Genomic DNA, 27689 nt, shown 5'->3' on the forward strand with positions numbered 1-27689 from the left:
ACATTATGAGAAAACAAAAATACTCTTTGAAAAATACTATATTGCTTACCTTTAAAAACATCAGATACACATAATCTAAAAGGTTTTTCGATAGATCTTTGTGGAGGCTTGAAAGAATCTGAGGAGAAAAAAATCTTAAATAAAAATCAAAGTTCTAATTTAAAGATGTCTTTCTTAATAATCATATTAAATTACTACTTCACAAAAATACCTTTTTAATAAAGAATTCTGAACAGTTAACAATACAGAAAATACTATCAGGTAATTTTACTTACCAATTTGTTCCAACAAGCAGTGGCCTTGATACCATTTTGTTAGTTCACTTGATTGAGATTTTGTAATTAGGTTTTCTCCACTAAGACCACTTGTAGGGATAAAGGCCACATCACTCTCCTATTTACAAAGAAGAATAATTATGATATATACACACACATATATTTTTGCAAAAGGCAGTAAAATATCTTCTCATAGCAGAGGTGACTAGGATAAAAGTAATGGGAATGGAAAGCTTTTCAATTCTTACAAATCTGGAACACTGGTGTAAATAGTGAGAAACTGCCTGAGGCCTTTTTCACACTATGGGGAAAATTCCACTCTACTGTATTTCCATTACCTTTGAAAGAATCTAGCTATTTCAAAATTGAAGAGTATAGGATATCAAAGAGTAATGATTTCTTTTACCTCACTACTGATAGAAGCTGTTAGCAACTAAAAACTATTTCAAATAATTATTCCTAACTATATGCTGAAAAATATCCATAAAATGATTTCAGTTTCTTACTCGGCAACATAGTCTAACATACAATAAGCTATGCAGAGAAGCAGCTTGGTCAATTGGAAAAAGGACTGAACAAGAGGGGTTAGTGATAATGATTCCAAGAAAAAAAAAAAAGGAAGAAAAAAGCATCAATGAACACCTTTTTAAAAATATATAATGAAAACAGAAGGAAGTTCAGAGGGAGACATAAGCTGGAGAGTTTTGAATTATGCTGAACTTATATTGTGACCCCTTGTGAGGTTTTCTTGGCAAAGATACTGGAATGATTAGCCATCTCCTTCTCCAGCTCATTTTACAGATGAAGAAACTGAGGCAGACAGGGTTAAGTGCCTTCTCAAGGGTCACATAGCTGGTGAGTGTCTGAGGTCATTTCATGAAGATGAATCTTCTCGACTCTAGGCCAGGCACTCTATCTACTGTGCCACCTAACTAGCCTGGAAATTATTATATACTTAGAAATAAAGAATCTAGCTATATGTAAGAGATTCATCGTTTCATATACAATCCTCTTTTTCTGTTCCTTGTATGTGGAAACGTTTGTGCTTGATCCTGGAGAAGACAGAGGTCCCTGGAGTTTATTCAATGGGTGGTGGAGGGAAAAGTTTGACATGATTAATAAAACAGCGGAGTGGAGGATGGACTAAAGTGGGAAGAGACTTGAGGCAAGTAGATGAACCAGAAAGCTATTGTTACCCTCCCCCTACACTGACTGAAACCTGAAATTCCATAAATAGACCTTTATTTCTCAGGCTTGCTCAGAACAGGGTTTTTTCCTCAATCATAATATAAATTTGCCTGGAGGAGCCAACACTGTAAGCCTCATAATTTTAATAGTTTAACAGACTAAATCTATTGGATTCCTCCAAGAAATAAAATTTTATTTAGGGGCAGAGTGGATAGAACCTAAGGATACCAAAGTTTGGAAGACTAAAAAACCACGTAAAAAAGGAGGCAGGAAGGATGCCAAATGCAGATTCTAACATACTAATTTATTTTAAATGAAACTGAGAATCATAAAATGTAAGAAACATTAGAAAAGACCAATGATATATAGGGATTAGAACACAAAATATAAAATATTTAAAATGATCAGATTACTATATCACACTATCAAAAGCATACTTTTAATAGCATTAGACAAAATAAACAAAATTCACTTAGAGGACACAAAAGGTCTAGAATCCCAAGGGAAACAATGAAAAACATAGGAATAAAAGGGCCACAGCATACCAGAAACAAAAATACATTATAAAACTATATGATATGAAGTAAAAAATAGAAAAGTAGATAATTGAAACAGATAAACAGTAGTCTAATCTTTGATAAATCAAAGAACAGAAATAAATGGGAAAATGATTCCCTATTAAGAACTACAGAGAGAACTGGAAAGCACGTTGGCAAAAATAATGTTTAGAGTAGCATATTATACCATCATTTACTACAGTGAGCTGCAAATAAGGGACCAGAACATCAAAAAGGTCAAATTATTTTTAAAAAAATTTTTTTGAAGAGAAACAAAAGAAGGAACAATGCATTAACAGTTAGAAATGGGACGTGAATCCATAGTTGCAATTTTTGAAAAACCCTCTTGAGGGAATAACATACACACTCAATTGGCTGGAGTAATCTCTCTACCCCTGCAGGAAAATAGGAGAGGAAGGGGATAAAAAGAGAGGAGCAAAAGAAGGGAAGGCAGATTGGGGGAGGGGACAGACAGAAGTAAATCCCTTTTGAAGAGGGATAGGATGAAAGATGGATAATAGAATAAATATCATGGGGAAGGGAATAGGATGGAAGGGAAACAGTTAACAATAGTAATCATGAAAAAGAGAAAAGAGGGAAAATTTGTATAAAAATATTTATAACAACTCCTGGTGGTGGCTAAGAATTGAGAATCAAGGGAATGTCCATCAATTGAGGAATGACAGAAGAAGCTGTGGTATATGATTGTGGTGGAATGGTCTTGTGCTATAGGAAATGAAAAACAGGATGATCCCAGAAAAACCTGGAAAGACTCATGAATGCATGTATAGTGAAGTGAGGAGAGCTGGGAGGACATTGTGCATAGTGACAGCAGTTTTGTTCAATGAGCAATTGTGAATGACTTAACTACTCTCAGCAATGCAGTGATCCAAGGCAATCCCAAGGGACTAATGAGGAAGCTTACTATTCACCCCCATAGAAAGAACTGATAAAAAGAGCACTTGTGGATTGTACATATATAACCTGGTTGCTGTCTTGTGGAGGGGGGAGGAAAGGGAGGGAAGGAAGGAGAAAAATTTGGAACTCTAAATCTTGTGAAAATGAATGTTGAAAACTACCCTTACATGTAACTGGAAAAAATAAAATAAATCTTTGTTGATTAAAAAAACCCTGAGACTTCATTTCGTACCCAGAAAATAGGCAAGCTGGGGGGGGGGGGGGAGGAGATAATCAGTGTTAGAGGAGCTGCAGGAAGATAGGCATTCTAAAATGCTACTGTTGGTACTATGAATTAGCCCAATCGTTCTGTAAAACATTTTTGGAATTATTCAATAAAAGTAACTAAATCATTTCTACTTTTGTCCAAATAACCCCTGTATTTGGCATGTACCCATAGGAGGTCACAGAAAGAGAAGTTGAAAATATAACAATATTAATAGCCACACTATTTTAAATAGAAAAGTGCTAGAAACAAAGGGAGTACTCATCGGTTAATAAAACCATATTATGGTTTATAAGCATAATTAAATATTTTTGTGCAGTACAAAATGATGAATACAGGGAAAACAGAGAAACATGAAAAGAAGTACATGAACTGAAGCGCAATGAAAAAAGCAGAACCAAAAGAAAAATATATACAACTACACTGATGTAATTGAAAAGAACACTAAAAGGAATCTAAGCTGAGTAAAAGCAATATCCAGTTTCAATCATTACAAAACATAGTGGCCTCCTCTTCTCAGACAGGTAAGAAGCTATAAGGATAGAATGTTGCACACACTATGATATGCAGTAACTGTATTGATTGGTTTTGCTTGATTGTTTGCTTTGTTACAAGGGAGGATTCAATATTTAAAAATAAAAGGATCAGCCCAAGTTTCATTCATTCTTTCCCTATCTATTGAGCACCTGTCATATACAATTTATTGCACTAGACACTGTAATTAGAATAAGTCATGTCCCATATCCTTTCAGGGTTTACAGCCTAGTAGAGAAAACAATGCACAAAAAAAACCCCTATATTGTAAATAATGGTATGAAAGTGTAGAAGGAGGCTACAAAATACTCAGGTAATTTGGAGTGGGCAGGAAAAGTTAGGCACCCTTACAGTAGAGAGAATTAGGGAAGGTCATCAGAAGAGCAAATTTTCTTCTGTTACACATCAAACAGGATATAATTTTTATCAATTGTGAAATGTTAGGGTTTTTTTTAACTTTGTACGAATTGCTTCCTTTTTTTAAGGAAAGGCCATTGCATTTAGAGAACTGGTCTGAAGACCTGGGTTTTCATCCTAAATGTGTCTTTTATTATTTTTTTTATTATTATTTTTTTTTAGTGAGGCAATTGGGGTTAAGTGACTTGCCCAGGGTCACACAGCTAGTAAGTGTTAAGTGTCTGAGGCCACATTTGAACTCAGGTACTCCTGACTCCAAGGCCGGTGCTCTATCCACTGTGCCACCTTGCTGCCCCCTAAATGTGTCTTTTAAAAGCTTATGTCGGGGTGGCTAGGTGGCGCAGTGGATAAAGCACCGGCCCTGGATTCAGGAGTACCTGAGTTCAAATCCGGCCTCAGACACTTAACACTTACTAGCTGTGTGACCCTGGGCAAGTCACTTAACCCCAATTGCCTCACTAAAAAAATAAAAATTAAAATTAAAATTAAAAGCTTATGTCATGGGGCAAAAAGGGGCAATAAGTGAACAAATTATGGCATATGAATGTAATAGAATATTATTGAGCCATAAGAAATGATAAAATAATTTCAGAAGACATTAGGAAGACCTTTATGAAGTGAATAGAAGCAGGAGAATAATATACGCAATGACTATTAAAAATGGCTAATGAGACATATATTTCTGGACATGTTTAATGAGGCAATCTGCTTCCCTTGAGTGTATGTATATATACAGAGAGAGAGAGGGGTTATGAGGGTTTTCTTTTTCATTTTTTCTTTTTGGTGCAATGGGATTGGGAGAAGTAGGAAGGAAAGAAAATGAATGACATTAAATTTTTAAAAGAGAAAGCTGTAAAACATTCTATGAAAGCACAGTACCATCATCATCAATTTCATTCTTCTTATCTCTTTTAATGGAATTCAAATCAAAATGGTCCTGAGACAAGTTGATATACTGTAATTACCAAAGAACTAGTCAACTAGCATGTTTTTAAAAATATGCAATGTTTTTCAAAATATTGTATAAGTAAATCAAATAACTGCTTTTTATAGTTGAATCAAAATTCTGCTACAGCTTCAGTGAAAGAATCTTTAGAACAACTCCCAAAGCAAAAAGGGATAATATATACTTCATTTTATTCCCATAAGGTTTTGATTTATTCTGTTGGCTTCCTATAATTTGAAAGCTTTTTACTCTACTTGGCTTAAAGCTTAAGTGATTGGTATGGTGACATCTATTAAAAAATTGTTCTTAAATTTTTTATGGATTGATGTTATGTCTGGGAAACTGTGGGCAACAGTTGTCTGTGATGATGGTCCAGATTGACTGAAGATTAATTTATTGAATTCTCAGAGATATTTTGAGATCTAGTATGAAACTGAATATGAAGATTTATGCTTGGTTAGTTCATGAAAGACAGAGAGTTTCTGGTGTATAAGTATAGCTGCTGGGTCTAGATACTCAGTCAATACTAAATGTCTGCAGCCTGCAGTGATACACTGGACAATTTATACTGCTTCCTTGCTTAATCTGTACTGATCAGTAAATCCAAGATGCTTAAGGATATCCTATTTTAGGGTGGCAATGACCACATCCTGAATCGCCATCAAAATCCCCTCAATTTCTATAAACAAATAAGAATAAGTTATCTCATTTAATGATGATTATTATAAATACTTCACTATTACAATTAGTGGCTAATATAAATTTACTATGCTATAAAGAAAAATAACCCCAAAGTTTAAAAGATATCTTACCTTAAAACCAGCCTGCTTAAGGAAGTGTCCAAGTTTGCCAATAATCTCTTGAAATCTTTCTTGCTGCCAATTAACCTGATGGAATATGCCATGAGAAAATATATTTTGAGAATACTTTCACATGTAAGTTAATACTTTACTAAAATATAGTTGGGAACATTAGGGACAGAGGTAAAAAAAAATTTGTCCTTACTCTAGTGAGGATTTAAAAAATCATTTCTCTCCATATTTTCATGGGAGTTTTAAACACCATACTAAGCATTCATGAGAAAATATCAAATGTTGGTTAAAGATAAAGGACCAGAGAATACCAGGTTGGGGTGAGGAGTTGTAAATATTAAAAAAAAAAATGGCCCTCAATCCAGGCTGATAGCTTCATTGACATATACAGTGAAGAGTCAGAACATTAGGAAACATTTTTATACATTTTCAATTGAGATAATGAACAATGACAGATTAAGATGGAATAGTCTGCTGGCGGGGAGGGGGAATACTTCTTTTAGAATTAATAGCAAGGATTCAAACAACTCACATGAAAAAAAGCTATCGACTACCTGATCCATTTTATTAACTGCAACTGCCAGCTGTGTTACACCAAGAGAGCGAACCAAGAGTCCATGTTCTCGTGTCTGTCCTCCAGTCTCAAACCCAGCTTCAAATTCCCCCCTGCTGGCATCCACAACTAAAACAGCAACATCAGCCTAAAGAGGAGAAAGGAAAGATGGAATTTTTTTAAAAAGCCACATCAATAAACTAAAAAACATAAATCACTTGGGTGAAAAACTTCATATTAACAAGTACTGATGAGATAAGGCAATAGCATTAAGGAGAATTAGGAATGGCATTTTATAGGAAGTAGAATTTTAGCTAGGATTTGAAGAAAGCAAGAAGGGAGAGAATTCCAGGTACAGGAGACAGCCAATGAAAATTCAAGTAGTCTGGAGATGGAGAGTATTGTGCAAGGAATATAAAGGAGCTGCAAAGAGGCAGGGTATATAGCATAATAGAGAATTGGCTCTAGAGCTAACAAAACCTGGGTAAATGTCTTGCTTCTGACACATAATGGCTTTGTGATCCTTGGCAAGTCACTTAAAACTTCTCAGTATTCCAGGAAACTCTTTGAGACTAAGTTGTAGGGAAAGTGCCAACTTGCATTGGTAGAAGGATTTTCTTAAACTGGGAGTTCCCTACACCAATTAAATCACGTTATTATCCCTTACTGATTATTATAAATTATAATAGTATTATATTATATAACATATTGGGCAACTAGAGCTGTTAAAAAGTAGAGTGGGCTGCTTAATGTTCCAAGCAAAGGTTGAATGAACACTTGTTGGGGATAACAATAAAGGAAGATTCTGGCTAAAGTACTGGTTAGACTAGATTCACCTCTGAAGTACTACCTCTTATCTCTGAAATATTATGAATCATTGATACTATAGTAATCAACTTTTTCTTGAACTATCTTTTCCCCTTTAAAATTCTGCTTGGCATTTTATGCAAACATTTCTCTTTACCTTTGAACCACTGTCCTGTCTGAATCCAGAACCTCTTGGCCTCTCCTGGAAAACTGAAAATGTATCTCTTGAGGGAGTAGGATATAATGGAAAGAGCTCCAGAGTAGTAGTCTTAGTTCTAGCCCTGTCTCTGAATATCCATAAACTAACAACATATCCATGGGCAAGTCACAATCTCTATGATCACCAATTTCTCAAATTGTAAAAGGCTAGATTTTGCCTAAATATTCTAATGTAATCATCTACATATGTGTGTAAGCATTCAATATGGCTTCACCAAAAAGGTAACAACATCTAGGTACATGAAACATTACCATTATTGTAAGTCCTTGAGATATTTTTCATATTAATTGGAAATTACAATGCTTTCCAGCTTCCTGTAAGAAAATTTTCTTTAGTCTTCTTTAAAATTTAAATATTTTGTTATTCTGAGCTCATTCTTACAATTTTTCTCCTTTTGATCCTCTCTTTATGAATCCCCCTAGGAAGATAAAGTTGGTTTTGCTTGACTTCATTCCCCTCCATTTTTTGGGAATGTTATATTTCAAGATTTTTGCTCCTTTAATAATATAGGTCTTATGTGATCCAGATAGTAGTTCTATGATACTTGAACTCTTTCTTTCTATTGGCATAGTTTTTCTTCAACCTGCAAGCTCTGAGTCTGGGCTATGACAGTTTGGGGAGTCTTCATTTTCAGGTTTTTTAAGCTCTATTTTGACTTTGTTCTCTGGTACTAATAAATCTGGGTAGTTTAACAATCATTTCTTGAACTATGGCATCCAGATTTATTGTTTTTGTTCATGGTTCTCAGGGAATCCGATGATTTTTAAATTATCTCTCCTTTACCAGTCATTTGTTTTTAATAGTTGATACCATGAATTCTGTTCTATTATTTCAACCTTCTGGTTTTATCATAATATTTCTATTTATTTTATGGAGTCAGCAAGTTCTATTAGGTCTATTCTAATTTTTAGGGAGTTTATAATTTGAGCAAAGTCTTCTATCTTCTCTTCCAAACTGTATATTCTCATTCTAGTTCTTTTCTATAGTGCTTTTATTTCACTTATAATTTCATGGTTTGCTTCTAGCTTCATTTCTTCCAAATACTTTTTCCTAGTATGTTTTCATTTTTATTTTTGTTTTTGTTTTGTTTTGGTGAGGCAATTAGGGTTAAGTGACTTGCCCAGGGTCACACAGCTAGTAAGTATCAAGTGTCTGAGGCCGGATTTGAACTCAGGTACTCCTGACTCCAGGGCTGGTGCTCTATCCACTGTACCACCTAGCTGCCCCGCTGCCCCAATTTTTTTTTTAAATTAATAAAGTATTTTATTTTTTTTCCGTTACATGTAAAGATAGTTCTCAACCTTTGTTTATACAAGCTTTACAATTTCAGATTTTTCTCCCTCCCTCCCCCTCGCTGCCCCAATTTTTAAAAGTCTATTTTATTTTATTTTCAGGTCCATATTCTTCCTCTTTTGCATTCCCCATAACCTCATTGAGAAAGTAAGAAAAACAAAACCCATTACAAAATCATATAATTAGGCAAAACAAATTTCCACATTAGCCACATCCAAAATAATGTGCTTCAATCTGCACTCCGAATTCATCATTTCTATCTGGAAATGGGTAACATATTTCATCACAAGTTCTTTGAACTGTGGTTGGTCATGTTGATCAGAATTCCTAAGTCTTTCAAAGTTGTCTTTATCGTACAAACTGTTCTCCTGGTTCTGCTCACTTCATTGCGGCAGTTTATTGAAGTTTACCCAGGTTTCCCAGATATGAAACCATCCTCTTCAGAACAATACTATTACATCAACCTCATAGACCATAACTTGTTTAGCCATTCTCCAAATGATGGAGTAATGCCTCAAAGTTTCTTATTCTTTGCCAACATGACAAGAGATACTATAAATATTTAAAATTAAGCATTACTAATTTTCACACTGAGTTGTTTGAAAATGGAAGTTTTTTTCATGGCAAGAGGGTGTCAGAGTTGGGAAGCTAACTGCAAACTTGAAAACAATCCCTAAATCTACCATTAAAATATAAGCAGAAGTATGGATGAGATTTTTTTTCATTATTTTTATCTATATAAATGTTTATTAAGTATAGATAAAACAAGCTAATAGAAAGGGCTGTTATAACATAAGCTCTTCCTTTTTGAAATAAATTTTAAAGTTAAATGACCTTTCATTTCAAATTTATAATCACAATATCATATATGTCATCAACAACATAAAGATAACAAAATTTTGTTACCTGGGCAGCTCCCGTAATCATATTTGGAATGAAGTCCTTATGGCCTGGAGCATCCATTAATGTAATAACTTTGGTCTTGGTCTCAAATTTTGTCATACCTACATCCATTGTAACTCCCCTAAAGAATAAACCAAAAAAACCCCACCTCAAATATTAGAATGCTTTATTTTTTTATTTTTAAATTTTATTTTGGTTTTGCGGGGCAATGTGGGTTAAGTGACTTGCCCAGGTCACACAGCTAGTAAATGTCAAGTGTCTGAGGCTGGATTTGAACTCAGGTCCTCCTGAATCCAGGGTCAGTGCTTTATCTACTGAGCCACCTCACTGCCCCAGAATGCTCTATTTTTAAACAATAAAAGTGCCACACATTCAATATTCAAAATTCCTTTATAATAAGCTCCGAAGGTTTGTCTGAACTATCTTGCTATAATCGACTTTCATTCACAAAGATTTTTGCATGGAAAATTGGCCATTAGCTGGGGCTTATGGATATTAAAAAGAAAAATAAGCCAGAATTTGATCTGCTTATTTTTAAAATAACTTTGTGCATTCTAGTGCTTAATGAAGAAGACAAGTATGTTGGGAGACCAATTCAGTGCTATACCCGACATCTATGGGGAGGCAAGGGAGTCCTCGGGTGTAGTGGATAAGAGGTCTCAAAGAATTCTGGTTCATTCTTAATCTTAAATTGAAGAGAGTAGGCTATCTACAAGATCACCTAGAAGAATAGGCTTTTTTCTCAAGTTAAGTCCAAAGGCCTACTAGTTCAATTCACTCAAAGAAGGATCATACTCTTTATGATAATTACAAATGACCCAGTCTGCATATTTTTCAAACTAGAAATAAACAAAGCAAAGGAGTAATATAGTACTAACACTGAAAATATAATCATTTGGACAAAATGGAAAATTACATTGCTAAAATCACCAGATAGTAATAATGAGTTTTCTTCCTAGTACTCTTACTGAAAGATATACTTTGTGACCTAAAAAAAAAAACTGTTTCTGACTTGAGTTACTAGTCTTGATTTCTACAGGTGAGTCACAAAGATAAAAAAATAAAATGTAGATACACTATACACTAACATGACAGGAAATATTCAGGCCTCAAATGAGGATGTCTAAGAAGATATGAGACTAAGCTAAATCTGTACATTATGATGTAAACTAGAAGTTGCTTTAAAATAAATGTTACTGATTTTTTTTTTTATTCTCTTTTTGTTTATACAATCTATTTACTCTGGCTTTATACTTGTTTAGATTCTGGATAAATGAGAGCTTCCCACAAATGATCCCATTTTTTTTAAACCTCAAGTAAAATTAAGCACTTCATTAATATCTCCTTTTAAATTCAAAGTACATGTCACAATTTTGTATAGAGGTGGGAGAAGATATTTAAGATTTCTCCTTTTGATTCAGCTATTTTTTTTATTTGTTTACATTCTGCTCTAAAACTTCCCACATTACTGCTTAAAAGAAAAAGTATACAGAATTCCAAAATTTCCTAACACCGAAAACTCTTGTCCAAAAATGTTCTAAATAAAATTTTTCCATGGCATGCTTGATAGAAAATTAATAAGCTACATACTCTTTAAAAATAATTACATATAAATTCAAATCACTTATTTAAAACATGCTAATGTAAGACTACCTTTCCCTTTCTTCTCCAGTCTCATCCAAGACCCACGCATAAGCAAATGAGGCTTTACCAGCCTTTTTAGATTCTTGTTCGTATTTGTGCATAGTTCTTTTATTTACATTGCCCAGGAGGTAAAGCAGATGACCCATCAAAGTACTTTTCCCAGCATCCACATGACCTAAGGAAAATTGTTCAAAGATTAATATTTATAGTTTTCTTTAGGTGATAATCATATTAAGAAGCATTATTTTATTTACAATTAGCAATGATTTTAGTAAATAACATTTGCAATATCACATGCATTCTTAAATTCCTCTATAATACAGATGTAAAAATTATTACTAAAAAAGTGACAGAGAAAATACTAACTACTGACCCATATAGCTACTTTTTCATCTTTATTCAGTCTTCATGAGAATGGTCTACAACTGTATCAAGAGCACGTTAGTGAAAATATAAACCATATTAATAGTCAGTCTGTCATTGAACAAGCATTTATTAAGTGCTTAATGAATTCCAGGTACTATGCACTATTCCTCAGGCACTATGACAAAAATCTCTCAGGAATCAGTTTAGCCAAGGAATAACATTACCACTCACTTGTTAACAGATCAGATTGTCTTTTTAACTGAGTAAATGATACCAGTAGGAACATATATTACTTCTATACCTCATCCTAGGATGTTTTGACTTAGAGATATGAGAACAATGGCATTGATTTCATCAGCACTTTTGCTGGAAAGGAGATAAGAGGATCACAAAATCTCACCTGACCATTAACATATGAAGAAGAATTACCTCTAAGATTAGCCAAGTGTTCCTTTAGACTCTGCTTGATGGCCTCTAATGAGGAAGAATCCAATATCTCTCCAGACATTCCTCTTTTAGATAGATCTAATTGTTCAGAAGTTTTTCCTTTTCTACAATTTTTATCTGGGACTCCTAGTTCTGTTCTCTAGGTCTCTGTCTCTCTGTCTCTTTCTATCTCTCTCTGTCTCTGTCTCTGTCTCTGTCTCTCTCTCTCTCTCTCTCACACTCACACACACACACACACACACACACACACACACACACACACACCCCTTTTCTTCTCCTGGCTAAATAACTCCATTTCTGTAAACTAGCCTTTGCATGGCATGATCATTGTTACCGTCTGCTGTATGCTGTTTTATCAATCAAAAAGTACTTATTGAATAGTACCACGTTCTAGGCCCTGTTCTAGGTACTAAGGATATAAATACAATGAATGCAATCAAATCTTTTTGCAAGGAGCTTACATTTAACAAGGAGATAACAAGGACATATAAATATAAACATAATGCATAAATACAAAGTAGTTTGAGAGGACATTAGCACTTGAGTGGATGAGGAAAGTCTTTAATGTAGAAGGTGATGCCTAAGCCACATCTTGAAGGAAGAGGGATTCTCTGAGATAAAGGGATGAGGCCAGTGCAAAGGCACAGGTGTCAAGTGTGAAGAAACAAAGTAAAAAACCCAGTTTAGCTAGACTGTCAGGCACAGGAATGGGAGTAATATACAACAAAACTAGAAAGATTGGGGCAAGCTTGTAAAGGGCTTTAAAAAGCTAAACTATGGTTTATATTAAACATACAAATGAGAGGGAGTCACCGGAGCTTATTGAATAGAGGTGATGTAATCAGATCTGCAATTAAGAAAAATCGCTTTGGCAGGCATGTGGAAGATGGGCTGATGTGGAAAGTCACTTGAGGCAGGGAGACCAATTAAAAACCCACTGTGTGGGGCAGCTAGGTGGCGCAGTGGATAGAGCACCGGCCCTGGATTCAGGAGTACCTGAGTTCAAATCGAGCCTCAGACACTTAGCACTTACTAGCTGTGTGACCCTGGGCAAGTCACTTAACCCCAATTGCCTCACTAAAAAAAAAAAAAAACCCACTGTGATAATTTAGGTGAGAAATGAAAAAAAGCCCTTAAAATAAGGTGCTGGTTGCATCAAGGTGAAGAGTAGAGGGAAGAAGTCAGATAAAAAATTATGTTACAGAGATACAAATGACAATGAGGGATAAGAATGAATGGGAATCAAGGATAATGCCAAGGTTACAAACTTGGGAGGACTGGAGAAATGTAGTGGTTTTGACAGAAACAGAGACGTCTGGGAGAAGTCTGCATGGAAGGATAATGAGTTCTGATTAGACAAAGTGAATTTGAAATGTCTCTCGGACATCACAGATACCTGAAATATCCACTATGGTTATAAGGGTCAGACTGAAAACATGACATACAAAACTAGGCAAAATTTTCCAAATACAGTCTGACCAGGGCAGAGTACAGAGGAACTATCATCTTTATTCTGAATAGCATTGTTTATGAGGCAATCTAAGTAGATCTGCACAAACAGTACTAAGGATATGAATACAATCATCTAAAAACAACAGCTGACAATTATTCAACATAACATCCAAGACTGCTCCAAATAGGGAGCCCACTTAGGCAAAAACCCCAGTCTATCCGTAAGTCAGTCAAAAAACATTTATAAAGTGAGCTTATTATGTGCCATACTAACTGTATGTTAGTTAGAAGTTAGCTTGAAGATCAATGATAACAGGAAACATCTTGCCTAAAACCCAAAATATTTACAGCAACATTTTTTAGTAGTAACAGCCAAGACCTGGAAAGGTGCAAGGTGTGCATGGGATGGAGAATGGCCAAACAGTAAACTGCCATAAGAACCCTAACTCTGACAGACCCTCTGAAGTGAGAAGTGCTTCAGATACAGGAATACTGATAGACTGGACGCCTCTTTGCTTAGCTAAATTTGGAGGGGCTCATGCCAAGTTAAGCAGATAGTGTATTGTCATGGTTAAGAGTTGAATGCAGCTGTTGGCAATTAGGTTACTCAGTGGCAGCAGATAGCAGCTCATCTTTTTCTCCAGGGAAAGGTCACAAATCTGGGGACAGGTACAGGCAAGATTATAACTCAGATGGTTCCATTAGACGACTGTCCATCTATCCTTCCTTGGGATTCCACAGCGCAACAAGACAAGTGCTTGAAAGAGACTTTGGGGACACGAGCCCTTTAACCTCATGGAAGAAGGGCTGTTACTCTGACATCCATTATGAACCATATTTATCTAAACAGACCCTCTGCTTCCTAACCACATGGTTACTCCCCTCCTCCCTCTCTAGTAGCTGGTCTTCCCTGAGGCAAGATAAAAAGGGGGGTCCTAGCTAGATATCATGGAGAAGATCTTACAACATGCATACTTATAAGCCTTACAGTGGTTTCTGCCTCTTCATACTGGGTTTGTAATAATAATGATCGCCAGTACAGCTGATCATTCATCTTTTTCCTGAAACAATGGAAACGCTCCTTCACCAAAACAAGAGTAGTCTGGTAGATTTCTTAGTTTCCTCAGTTATGGGCCAACATTTGTTCCAAAAGGCCTCCCTTTCTACTGTAAGGTGAGACGGCACTCCAAATTCCTAATGTTGAAAGAAGCAACAATTTGCTAGCAGAATCATAGGCTAAGTCTTAACTGAGTGCTAACATATTGATTTCTGCATAGAAATCATAAAACCAAAGGCCCCAAGTTCTCACTGTTATATCAGTTATATTTTATATTGTCTAAACAGGTACTATAATTAATTTGAAGTATCATTTTGTTCATGTCTAGGCTGTATTTCATCTCCCTCCAGTGGTCATCACTACCTTACACCTAACTACAGGACAAACCTGATATAGTAAATAGGAGGTATCATTGTAACCATCAGTAAGAGGTACATGTGGAAAAGGATAGAGTATATTCACTCCCGTATCATGTCCCCTGCTCCACATATCCATACTCCATATACCAGGGTCCCACACCTTCAATTTCAAAATCTGGCAGGACTTTGAATTAAGCAGATAATTAAACTGTGCTACTTTGATCAGAAACTACTGTACTTGGTTTTGTCCCTTCATCCCCCTCCCTCCCAATCCCTCTCTCTCAGGTCCTAGCACTGTCAATATGACCAAAGCTGCAAAATGGAGCACTATATAAGCAGACATTGAGTTTTTAGACTTGACATATTGTTTTATTAACTAGGCTAATTCAATGAGAAATAACCAAATCAATCCACTTGCTTTTTTTTGCCCTTCAGACTATTCTGTAGTAAGGAGCAGCTTGGTTAAATCCTTCCCCATCAATAATGCAGCCATCATCATTCCATGGGATAAAAAAGAAAATCAGAATCAGTTGGAGTCTGGCAAAAGTATACAAGGTTCCTATTGACTTGCGACATCACAGTGGGGAATGGCCATTCCTTGTTCTCACCATGCTTCTGATTCTGTTCTTTAGCTATTTAATAGATTCTTCCTACAGAATTCCTGTGTTTAATTTCAGACAACTTATACCAACTCTGTTAGTCAGGCAGATACAGATTCAGAGACTAGAGATGAGCCAAGGAATAAACTACTCTATTTACTTATTAACAGATTAAATCAGCTGTTAATTGGGGAAAAGATACATAAAGTTATAGTACTTTGTTTAAAAAGTCACTCCTGGATATCAGGTTTCCCATGTAGAAGCCTTATCTTGACAGAACTTTCCCCAACAGAGAGATGACTAGATGCTGTTGAGATCAAAGGTCGTTCTTGGCTGGGGTGACCCAAGGGGAAACATGAGTATGAATTTTTTCTATAATAAATATGAATCAGCAGAGATATATTATCAGTTCACAACACGCACGAATGGCCCCAAAGAGATCAAGAACTGCAGAATAAGTAAATGTTCCCCAAACACAGTAGGGGAATTGACTATTATAATACCTCAGCTGTGTAAACATCAAGAGCAACCACTTCAGGGATATGAAGTAGAGGGTAGGGAACAAAATAATGCAAAAAATAGACAGTCTGTTACAAATCATGCCCTTAGGGAGACCAGTTAAGTTAGTGGAGTAGGAAGAAGTTATGCTGGCCAGCTCTCCTGACAACTCTTCTAAAAAGATAAAGACAAGCCTAAAACCAGGCAGATGGTGATCAGAAATCATATAAGTTATCTTTCTACCACAAAGTCACAAATTTGACCCAAAGGCAAGTAGCCAGTATAGGAACTAGAGGATGAGGCAGGATCTTGGAGGAAGTCCTTTGGGAACAGAAGTGTATGAAACTGTAGCTAATGCAGGAGAGGGGATTTAGAAGTCAATCCCAAGAGTGAAGGTGGCTGCTATGTTGGTGCTCTCTAAATTAAGAGAAGGGATCAGAGGGGATCTGGAAGACAGTCCTGGAAGTAGCAGAGGGCATCAGAAGGGCAATTTATACTATAGCATCAACATTGTAAAAATAAATGATTTTGAAAGTCTTAAGAAATCTGATCAATGCAGTGATCAATCATGATTCCAAAGGGTCAATAACTAAGAATGCGATCTAACTCCTGAAAGAGGTGATAATCTAATATGTAGAAAGAGAAACACGTTTTTTGACATGGCCAACGTGGGAAGTTGTTTTACCTATGATCATTTGTTGCAAAGAGTTGGTGTGTGTGTGTGTGTGTGTGTGTGTGTTTAAGGGGGGAAAGAGGTGGGGGGGGCAGAGTGGGGAGGAAGCATTGTGAAAGAGGAAAATATATTGTGTACATATGTCTTCACAGCTTATAGCTAGATCCTTTTTACTATCAGAAAGGAACACAGGTTTTCACAGATGATTTCCTATAGTAGATCTTATCTTCACAATGAAACAATTATTTGAGAGGTATAGAGAATAAAGATCAAGCTTTATTTGTTCATTTGCTATGAAAAATGATTTGGCTTACTTGTGGAGCAAAATGTAGTTCTACAGTTTCTCCTCTAAAAATGTGTCTCCCATGTATTTGTTCATATCATTCAAAATTCCTTGAGAGATGCAACTGCAGAGAGACTTTTGTTCAACAATTCTTTGATCATCAATATCAAGTGAGAGACAGAACAGAGAGGCAAGAGATTGACAAAGGTGTTCACAAGTCATTGAGAATGTTAAGCACAGAGTCCAAGAGGAAGAGAAATTCTCATAGACAGTGATGTTTTCAAGATGCTTTTTTGGGAGATGATATGGTACTGAGTGCATCAAGCCCCAGGACACTACAAGCCCTCTTTTAACGAAGACTGCTTTTCAGTCTAGCTGCAGCAATTCCAACAATGACTTATGTTGAAAAACTGGTCTAAAAGACATCACTAAAAAAAAAATATGATGGAAAAAAGTTAAGTGGGCCAGTTATATGGCAAAGGCAAGGGAAAACAGATGGATAGCCCAAATGCTCTACTGGTAAACATTAAATATAAAATGACCTAGTGGAAGGTTTCTAAAGCATAGGGCAGAACTCTACATGGAGGACTGATATAGGCAAGTCATACAGGATGCAAAAGAAAAGATAAGTTATAATCTGAACCAGTAGCGTGAAATTTAAGACTCTCAAAATACTGCAGTGAGGAGATCTGAGTTGCAGTCACAATTCTAACACTAACTAGATATAACTGAGAAGAAATCACTTCATTTTTGTGGGCCTCAGTTTCCTTATCTATAAAATCAAAGAACTGATGTGGATCAGGTGTCAAACATGGAACCCAATACAGCCCAAAACACAGAAATCAAAATACAACAGAACAAAGATGATGTTGCTTTGTGGTTTTCTAAGACAATATGTGACCTACAGGGATCTTTCTATATGGTTTGGTAGCCCCTGTTTCTATTTGAGTCAAACACCATTGGTCTTGATGATCAAAGGTTCCTTCTAGTGTGAATAGTCAATATGGAGAAAAAGAACCTATCTTTTTAGAGAGGACAAAGAGGCAAGGACCCTAGAGGTATTTTGAAATTTAAAAAACTTAACAAGATGTATCAATTTTAAAATATGCTTAGCAAGGGGGATGTGTGTTGCTGTGCATAATGAATTTCCCAGCTAAGAAGGAATTTTATATGACTTCCCTGCTCAAAATGGCAGTGTATGTCTTGGGTCATTTGAAAACAAAAACAAAAAGAAAAGAAGCGCAACGTAAGATGCCTTCATTTCATATTCCACACTTTGACTCATCTAAACATTTAGACTGTCACCTTAGCTTCCACTTTGTCAATCGACAATAGGTTGGGCCCAAAATGTAAGAAGTTGAAGCTGAAAGGAAAAAGGCATTACCAATTACCACCAAGTTGAGCAGCTGCTTTCCCCCTTGCCTCTTCTCCAGCTCAGCCTTCACATCTATTTGCTGCTTCAGCTTGTTAGACTTTTTCACTGGTGTTGGTGTTGTGCTCTGTTCTTCTGCCTGAATGGTGTGGGATGGAAGAGCTGATTTAGAAACTGGCTCAAGAATACCAGAAGAAGCAATGCTGGCATCTTCATTAGAAGTTCCTTTATGAGTTGTGTGGACACTATCGCCATTTTCTTCAGCAGTCACTCTATGAAAAGCAGAGACAGAAAAACATTATTATAGAAAACTGAGAGTAATTTCTACGTCAAAAAAAGACAGAGAAGTGTTCTCTCTTCATTCCTTTGCCCTCCAAGCCCAAAATGATCTCTGATAAGTAGCTAGTCTGTTAAAGTAGACAAGATAAAACGTGAGGTCCTCAACCACACAAATGCACGTTTGCAATATCCCACAAAAAAAAGTTTGTCTGAAAGAAAGATAAGAAAATATCCTGTATAATAACTGACATCCAGAATCAAAACCCATCACACTGTCTTATTCTATCACAAGAAGGGTGGCATAAAAAAGACATTTTGAGAAAATAAGTATTAAATATGATATTTGAGATAATTAACACAATATAAAAAAATTCCCCTCAAACTTTGTTTCCCAGTAAGTTCAACTGAAAAGAATTGAACCTTGTGATATTTGTCTTATCTTTACCTCAAAAATAATGTTAGTTTCCAAATTTATTTAATTCCTACAAAGCTAACTAGGGAAATGACCTTTATAGAAAGTTCTAAAATAAACAATGATCCTAATTCTTCAGTATCTCTTGGTGTACCCTCTAGAGCACCTAGTCCAGGGCTCTTTACCCTATGGGAGCTCAATAAAGAACTTATGGGCTACCCTATTATACACCCTCTATTTGCCTGTCCAGTTAAAGATAAGCTGGTTCAGGCAAAGAATAGTTTGCCAGGTGCAAGTCACTAGGAAAGGGGGCAGTTGTACCCACTCTGGCCAGGGCACAGCTATTCTTTGGGCTCACAGAACTGCTCCCACGATAGACACTTACTAGTTTCTACTGGGAGATGGCGGTGTAAGTGAACTGAACTTCCTGTCTCTTCCTCCACAAAGTTTAACAAAGAAAAGACCAAAGTACCTTATTATGCTCCTGGACTAACCCTTGTTCTGTTCTTTGGGAAAGAAGCAAATTAATGATGACTGCAAGGTCACTAAATTTTAACATCCCATATTCCAAATCCTACCAAACTAGAAAGCCTTTGAGCATGAGGCCAGTCATGATCTGTATGCCATTTGTTGGGGAATCAGATTCACTGTAGTAAGGAGGTGAAGACCCCAGGTTCTTAAAGGCTATCAGTGGAACACAATTCTGACAGACCCTATGAAGTTAGAGAGGTTTGGAATACAAACTTGTTGAAAGACCGGAAGCTTCTCAGCATAACTAAGTTTAAAGAAGTTCATAACCAGAGTATAAATTTTTTAACTCTTAAAAGAGAGTCTAGGACAGCTAGGTGGCGCAGTGAATAAAGCACCGGCCCTGGATTCAGGAGGACCTGAGTTCAAATCCAGCCTCAGACACTTGACACTTATTAGCTGTGTGACCCTGGGCAAGTCATTTAACCCCCATTGCCACACAAAAAACAAACAAAAGAGAATCTAGAGTTATAAAAAGGATGTGATCTCTATATATAGAATAAACAACAGCACTAACACCACCTATGTTTCTTGCATGCTGAAAAAATGTTAGACAAACTGAAATGAAAGCATACTCACAAAAATAGGAAAGAAGGAAAAAGGAGGACTAAAGTTTTAAAGAAATTAACCATTCTTAAAATTAAAGAGCTGAAAAATCTGCTTTTGTATTCATACATACTTTTGTACCCATTAAAAAATACATTTTGGAAGTATTCATGAAAATTAACTAAGGAATCTAGGTTCATTGAAGGAAGAAAGTATTTCATTTTTTTTTCTTTGAATCTTTTAGTACAGTGCCTTAAGCAGAGTAAACACATGAATATATGTAACTGAATTGCTGATTGTGAAGTTTATCTCAAAATAATAGAATGGGAAAAAATAAATTAAATTATTTGCTTTGTAGCATTCCAATTGGTCAACTTAAAATTTAAAAATCAATTTTTTTTCAAAAGTACATGTGATCGAGCACAACAAGCACTAAAACTAATGCTGAGCTCTAATTAATCAAAAAAGAAAAAAAGTCTATTTTAATTTTCTTAAGTACCTATAGCATCCTGGTATTTGCAGTTGAGTGTAAGATAGATTTCTATACCCAAATAAGTGTTTATGGTATTCCCTCTTTGAGCTAATTCTGACAAGAGTAAGCTTCAAGCATTGTACACCACCCTAAATTTTCCCCTTCATCACAAAAGCTCTTCCTTTTATGCCTCTTTTACATGAGACAATTTCCCCCATTCTTCTTCCTTCCCTCTCCCTCAGCATAGACCTTTCTCACAACTTATTTTTTAAAAATCATTCCATCATAATCACCTCAACTCTGTGCTTTCTATGTATATTCTTTCTAAATACCCTAATAATGATAAAGTTCTTAAATCTTATCTTTCCATACAACAGTGTAAATATTTTAACCATATTGATTCCCTTATGATTTCTCTTTCCTGTTTACTTTTTTATACTTCTCTTGCATCTTGTACTTGAAAGTCACTATTCTGTTCAGTTCTGATCTTTTCACCAAGAATGCTTGAAAGTCCTTTCTTTTTTGTTGCCAATTTTTAAATTTAGTATTTTATTTTTCCCCAATTACATGTAAAAACAATTAACATCCACTTATAAAACTATGAGTTCCAAATTATCTCCCTTCTCCCCACCCCTCTCAGATGGCAAGCAATTTCATATAACTTCATGTAAAACATTTCCATATTTGTCATATTGTGAAAGAAAACAGACAAAAAAACCTCAAGAAAAACGAAATTTAAAAAATATGCTTCAAGCTATATTCAGACACCATCAATTCTTTCTCTGGGAATGGATAACATTGTTCATCAGGAGTCCTTTGGAGTTGTCTTGGATAATGTATTGCTGAGAATAGCTAAGTCATTCAACAGCTGATCATCCCACAACAATGCTGTTACTTTGTACACAGTACATTTCACTTTGCATCAGCTCATGTGTTTCCAGGTTTTTCTGAGAACATCATTTCTAATAGCACAATAGTATTCCATCATAATCACATACCACAGTTTGTTCAATCATTCCCCAACTGATGGGCATCCCCTTGATTTTCAATTCTTTGCCACCAGAAGAAGAGCCGCTATAAATATTTTTGTACCTATAAGTCCTTTTCCTTTTTTTTAAATGTCTTTTTGGATAGAAACCTTGTAGCGGTATTGTTAGGTCAAAGAGTATGCATAATCTTATAGCCCTTTGGGCATAGTTTCAAATTACTCTAACGATTGGTTGAATCAGTTTAGAACTCTACCAATAGTGCATTAATATCTCATTTTCTCCACATACCCTCCAATATTTGTCATTTTCTTTTGTTCCGTTAGCCAATCTAATAGGTACAAGATAGTGCCCCAGAATTGTTTTGATTTACATCTCTCTAATCAATAGTGAGTTTTCATATGGCTATAGATAACTTTGATTACTTCATCTGAAAACTGTTCAAATCTTTTGATCATTTATCAATTGGGGAATGGCTCTTGTTTTTATAAATTTGGCTCAGTTCTCTATATATTTGAGAAATAAAGCCTTTATCAGAGAAACTTGCTTCAAAATTTTTTCACAGTTACTAATTGCTAACTATATTTCCCTCTATCCCATTCCCTGCTCCCATTTATTCTATTTTCTCTCTCCTTTCACCCTGTCCCTCCTCAAAAGTCTTTTGCTTCTGACTATCCCCTCCCTTCTATCACCCACCCCACCCTCTCATATCCCCTTTATGGAGGGGATACTCAATTGAGTGTGTTAGTCCCTCTTTGAGCTACTTCTGATGAGAGTAAAGTTCACTTCACTCACTCTCCCTCACTTTCCCCATCTTCCCGCCTACAGTATAAGTCTTTTCTTGCTTTTTTAATGTGAGATAATTTAGCCCATTCCACCTCTCCCTTTCCCTCTCTCCCACTGCATGCCTTTTTTCACCCCTTAATTTTCTTTTCTTTTTCTTTTTTTAGTGAGGCAATTGGGGTTAAGTGACTTGCTGAGGGTCACACAGCTAGTAAGTGTTAAGTGTCTGAGGCCGGATTTGAACTCAGGTACTGCTGAATCCAGGGCCGGTGCTTTATCCACTGCGCCACCTAGATGCCCCAATTTTCTTTTTTTAGATATCATTCCTGAGCCCTCTCTCTATGTATACTCCTAACTGTCCTAGTAATGAGAAAGCTCTTATGAGTTACAAGTATCATCTTCTCATGTAGGAATGTAAACCATTTAATCTTTTAAAATCCCTAACAATTTTCTTTTTATCTTTACTTTTTTATGCTTCTCTTGAGTCTTATATTTGAAAGTCAAATTTTCTATTCAGGTCTGGCCTTTTCATCAAAAATAATGAAAGTCCTCTTTTTCATTCAATTCCCATTTTTCCCCCTGAAGGATTATATCCAGTTTTGCTGGATAGGTGGTTCTTGGTTGTAATCCCAGTTCCTTTGCCCTTGGGAATATCATATTCCAAGCTCTTTATCCCTTTAACGTAGAAGCTGCTAAATCTTGTATGATCCTAACTGTAGCTCCACAGTACATGAATTGTTTCTGTCTAGCTGCACACGCATTATTTTCTCCTTGACGTGATAATTCTGGAATTTGGCTGCAATATTCCTTGGAGTTTTCATTTTGGGATCTCTTTCAGGAGGTGATCAGTGGATTCTTTTAATTTCTATTTTACCCTCTGGTTCTAGAATACCAGGGCAATGTTCCTTGAAAATGTCTTTCTTTATTTATCCAGAATTTTCCCAAGTTACATGTAGAAACAAATTTTCACATCAATTTTTAAAACTTTGTGTTCCAAATTCTCTTCCTCCCTCCCTCCCCAGACCCCTTAAGAACTCAAGCAATTCAATATAAATTTTACATGTGCAGTCATGCAAAACCCTTGATAATTTCTTGAAAGATGATATCTAGGCTCTTTTTTAGATTATAGCTTTCAGATAGTTCAATAATTCTTAAATTATCTCTCCTAGATCTATTTTCCAGGTCAGTTGTTTTTCCACTGAGATCTTTCATATTTTTCATTCTTATGTTGTGTTTTCTCTTGATTTTTCATAGTCATTTGCTCAATTCTAATTTTTAAGGAATTCTTTTCTTCAGTGAGTTTTTGTATTTCCTTTTCCATTTGTCAAATTCTACTTTTTGAGGGTTGTTTTTTTTTTTTTTCCCTTCAATGCATGTTTGTGCCTCTTTTTCCATTTGGTCAATCCTGCTTTTCAAGGCATGGTTCTCCTCATTGTTGGGTTTTTTTGTTTTTGTTTTTTCCTCATACTACTTTTACCATTTGGCCTAGTCTGTTTTAAAGGTGTTAAGTTTTCTTCAATTTTTTTTGTTTATTTCTCCTTTACCAAGCTGTTGACTCTTTTTCATGATCTTCTTGTACCATGCTTATTTCTCTTCCCAATTTTCCTCTACCTTCTTACTTGATTTTCAAAATCCTTTTTCAGTTCTTCCATGGCCTGAGACCAATTCATATTTTTCTTGGAGGCTTTGGACGTAGGAGCTTTTAACTTTGTTATCTTCTTCTGAAGGTATGTTTTGATCATCCTTGTCACCACAGTAGCTTGCACTGTTGCAAGCTTCAGGGGTTTTGTGCAGCTGTTTTCAGAGATACTTCTAGAGACCAGTAAGTTTTCAGTTCTTCGAAGCTGGTATGATCTACGTAAAGGTGTGTTTACTACTTTCCTAGCCTGTGCTCTGGTCTGTGAGATCCCACACTCTTTTCTGCCCTGGAATTGTGATGAGGGTGCCCACTCCACTGCAGTTGCTAGTGTTCCTCCTTGCCCTGGCACCCCCCCCCCCAGGACTACAACCCCAATCCAAGTATAGGTAAAACAACAGAATTCTGTTTCAGTGAAACAAGCAAAGAAATCCCTGTAATCTCCTTTGCACCCCATTCCTCCCTTAACATCTGTGGGCTGTAAACTCCAGTGGCTGTTGATGCTACAACTGCTTATTCAGTGGCTCACATGGCCTGCTCCCTGGTTTGCTGTGGCCAGGTCTACTACATTCATGTGGCCTGTGCTGGGCCGTACTCCACTCTCAACCCAGGTACAACAGACCTTTCCTACCAACCTTCTAAGTTATCTTTGGCTAGAAAACTAGTTTCACCCTGTCCTTTTTTTGGGTTCTGCTGCTTCAGGAATTGTCTTATGGCTGTACTTAAAGGTATCTGGAGAGATTTGAGGGGAGAGCTCAGGCAAGTTGCTGCTTTTTTCTCCTCCATCTTGGCTCTGCCCCCAAGTCTTTTCTTGTACTGAATGTCCAGTTTTTCCCCTGAAGGATTATATTTAGCTTTTCTGAGTAGGTGGTTGTTGTTTGTAATCCTAGATCCTTTGCCCTCTGAAATATATACTCCAAGCCCTCTGAATCTTGATGACTCTCAGGCTCATTTACTGCCCAGCTTAAATAGATTACTCCACCCAACTGGGTGTATATGTTAATTCGTCCTTGAGCCAACTTTGATGAGATTAAGGTCTTTGAGCCTCTTCCGATGAGTGTAAAATTCATTTACTGCCCTACTCCTCCCCCATTCCCCCCCCACCCACACACTCCATAAGCCCTTTCCTGTTTCTTTCATGTGGATTTTACTCCACTCTACCTCTCCCCTTCCCCCTCCCACAGTACATTCCTCCAACCCCTCAATTTTACCCTAAAGATGTCATCATGGGGCAGCTAAGTGACACAGTGGACAAAGTATCCACCCTAGACCCAGGAGGACCCCAACCCAAATCTGGTCTCAGATACAAGACACCCACAGCACAACCCCAGGCATGTGAACCAACTCCAACCACCCCACAAATACTTTGCAGATATCATCCCTTCATAATCAATTTCCACCTGTGTCCTCTGTCTAAATTTATTTCTATCATCTGCTCTAATACTGAGAAATTTCGTATGAATTAGATGTAGCATCTTCCCATGTAGGAATGTAAACAGTTTAATCTTTTAACATCACTCCTAATTTCTTTTTTCTGTTTACCTTTTTATAGATCTCTAGGGTCTTGTATTTGAAAGTCAAATTTTCTACTCAGTTCAGATCTTTTCATCATGAATACCTGAAAGTCCTCTACTTCATTGAAGTTCCATTTTTTCCCCTGAAAGATTATACACAGTTTTGCTGGATATGTGATTCTTGGTTGTAATCCCAATTCCTTGCCCTCTGATCATTTAATGTAGAAGCTGCTAGATCTTGTGCTATCCTGACTGGAGCTCCACAGTACTTGAATTCTTTCCTTTTGGCAGCTTGCAATATTTTCTCTCAGACCTGGGAGCTCTGGAATTTGGCTATAATATTCCTGGGAGCTTTCCTTTTGGGATCTCTTTCAGGAGGTGATCAGTGAATTCATTCAATTTCTATTTTATGTTCTGCTTCCAGAATATCAGAGAAATTTTCCCTGACGATTTCTTAGAAGATGATGTCTAAGCTCTTTTTTTGATCATGGTTTTCAGGTAGTCTAATAATTTTCAAATGATCTCTCTTGGATCTATTTTTCTGGTCAGCAATTTTTCCAAAAAGATATTTCACATTGCCCTCTATTTCATTATTCATTTGGATTTGTTTTATTGTGTCTTTGTTTCTATAAAGTCACTAGCTTCCATTTGTTCAATCCTAATTATTAAGCAATAATTTTTTTAGAGAGCTTTTTCATTTGGCTTTTCAAACTGTTGACTTTTTTCTCATGTCTCTTTCCATTTTTCTTCTACCTCTCCGATTTTATCTTCAAAATTCTTTTTGAGTTCCTCTATTGCCTGAGACCAATTCATATTTTTCTTGGAAGCTTTGGATGTAGGAGTCCTGATGTTGCTATCCTCTTCCGAGGGTGCACCTCGATCTTCCTTGTCACTAAAGAAACTTTTTATGGTCCTCACCTTTCTCTGTCTACTCATCTTGCCTGTCTTTTACTTGACTTTTAGCTCCTGAAAGTGAGGTACTGTTTCTAGGCTGTACTGTCCCAAGCTTCAGGTGGTCCCAGGCGGTGTGATTTAAGGAGGGGCAGGTTCTTCACTAACCTGGCCTGTTCCATAGATAACCCCAGGCCAACTTGCTAATTAACTAAATAGCAAAACTTTGTGTCCTGTGGTTGTTAGCTCAGATGAGGCTGTGTCCCTCCCCTACCTGGGCTAGTGCTACTCAAGCCTACCTCCTGGTTCCCAGCAAGGGTGAAAAACCTGAGTTCCACCTCAGCACCAGCAGAGAACCCCCCCCCCCATAATCTGCCCCCTGCCAACCGCTCAACCCACTCGTTCCAGACAACACTGACACTTCAGCTGATTCAGAGTCTCTGGGGGTCTACTTCCCAGGCTCGGCCTGCCTGGGACTGGATCTGTGTCAGTGTAACTGTAGAGTTGGGCCCCATTCCTGCCTCAGCACTGCAGATCCCTCCTTCTGACCTTCCAAGCTATCTTTGGTTGGAAAATGATCTCAGCATGTCTTCTGTGGGTTTTGCTGCTCCAGGAAGTGTCCTATGGCATTATTTGGAGGGTTTTTGGATCAAACGTGTGGTGAGTTCCAAGAGCTTACTGCCTTTCCTCCGCCATCTTGCCTCCATCCTGGAAGTCAGTTAGCCCAATAATTCTTACATTTCTCTCCTCAACCTATTTTCTAGGTAACTTGTTTTTCCAATGAGTTATTTCACATTTTCTTCTATTTTTCTTTCATCCTTTTGATTTTGTTTGATTGTTTCTTAATGTCTTGTGAAGTCAGCTTCCTCTTATATAATTCTAATTTTTAAGGTATTATTTTCTTCATTGAACTTTTATACCTCTTTTTCCATTTGGCAAATTCTACCTCTAAAGGAATTCTTTTCTTCAGTGAATTTTTGTAGATCTTTTTCCATGTGGCCAATTCTGTTTTTTTAAAGTGTTGTTTTCTCTTCAGCATTTTTTGTGCCTCTTTTACCTTGTTGTTGACTCTTTTTGTAATTTCCTTGTAGTACTCTCATTTCTTTCCCTAATTTTTCTTCTCTATTTCTTAATTTTAAAAATTAAAAATCCTTTTTGAGTTCTTCCAAGAAATTCTGTTGGGCTTATATAGAATTCACATTTT

General features: G+C 36.5%; 1 protein-coding gene across 3 annotated transcripts in view; it reads right to left on the reverse strand.

The window, feature by feature from the left end:
* HBS1L (HBS1 like translational GTPase) overlaps window positions 1–27689 on the reverse strand; it is a 140555-nt gene that overhangs the window by 21462 nt on the left and 91404 nt on the right. For all 3 annotated transcript variants that reach the window (XR_006356301.1, XM_044001311.1, XM_044001312.1), the window contains exons 6-12: window positions 18451–18710; window positions 11342–11507; window positions 9692–9809; window positions 6467–6613; window positions 5913–5987; window positions 276–393; window positions 50–118 (exon numbers count right to left, since the gene is read on the reverse strand). Coding sequence is in view for 2 of the 3 variants with exons in the window: in XM_044001311.1 (XP_043857246.1) it covers window positions 50–118; window positions 276–393; window positions 5913–5987; window positions 6467–6613; window positions 9692–9809; window positions 11342–11507; window positions 18451–18710 (953 nt within the window). In the remaining variant the exon portion in view is untranslated. The remainder of the gene's footprint in view (window positions 1–49; window positions 119–275; window positions 394–5912; window positions 5988–6466; window positions 6614–9691; window positions 9810–11341; window positions 11508–18450; window positions 18711–27689) is intronic.

Source organism: Dromiciops gliroides, chromosome 4, assembly GCF_019393635.1.
Source record: "Dromiciops gliroides isolate mDroGli1 chromosome 4, mDroGli1.pri, whole genome shotgun sequence".
Lineage (NCBI taxonomy): Eukaryota > Metazoa > Chordata > Mammalia > Microbiotheria > Microbiotheriidae > Dromiciops > Dromiciops gliroides.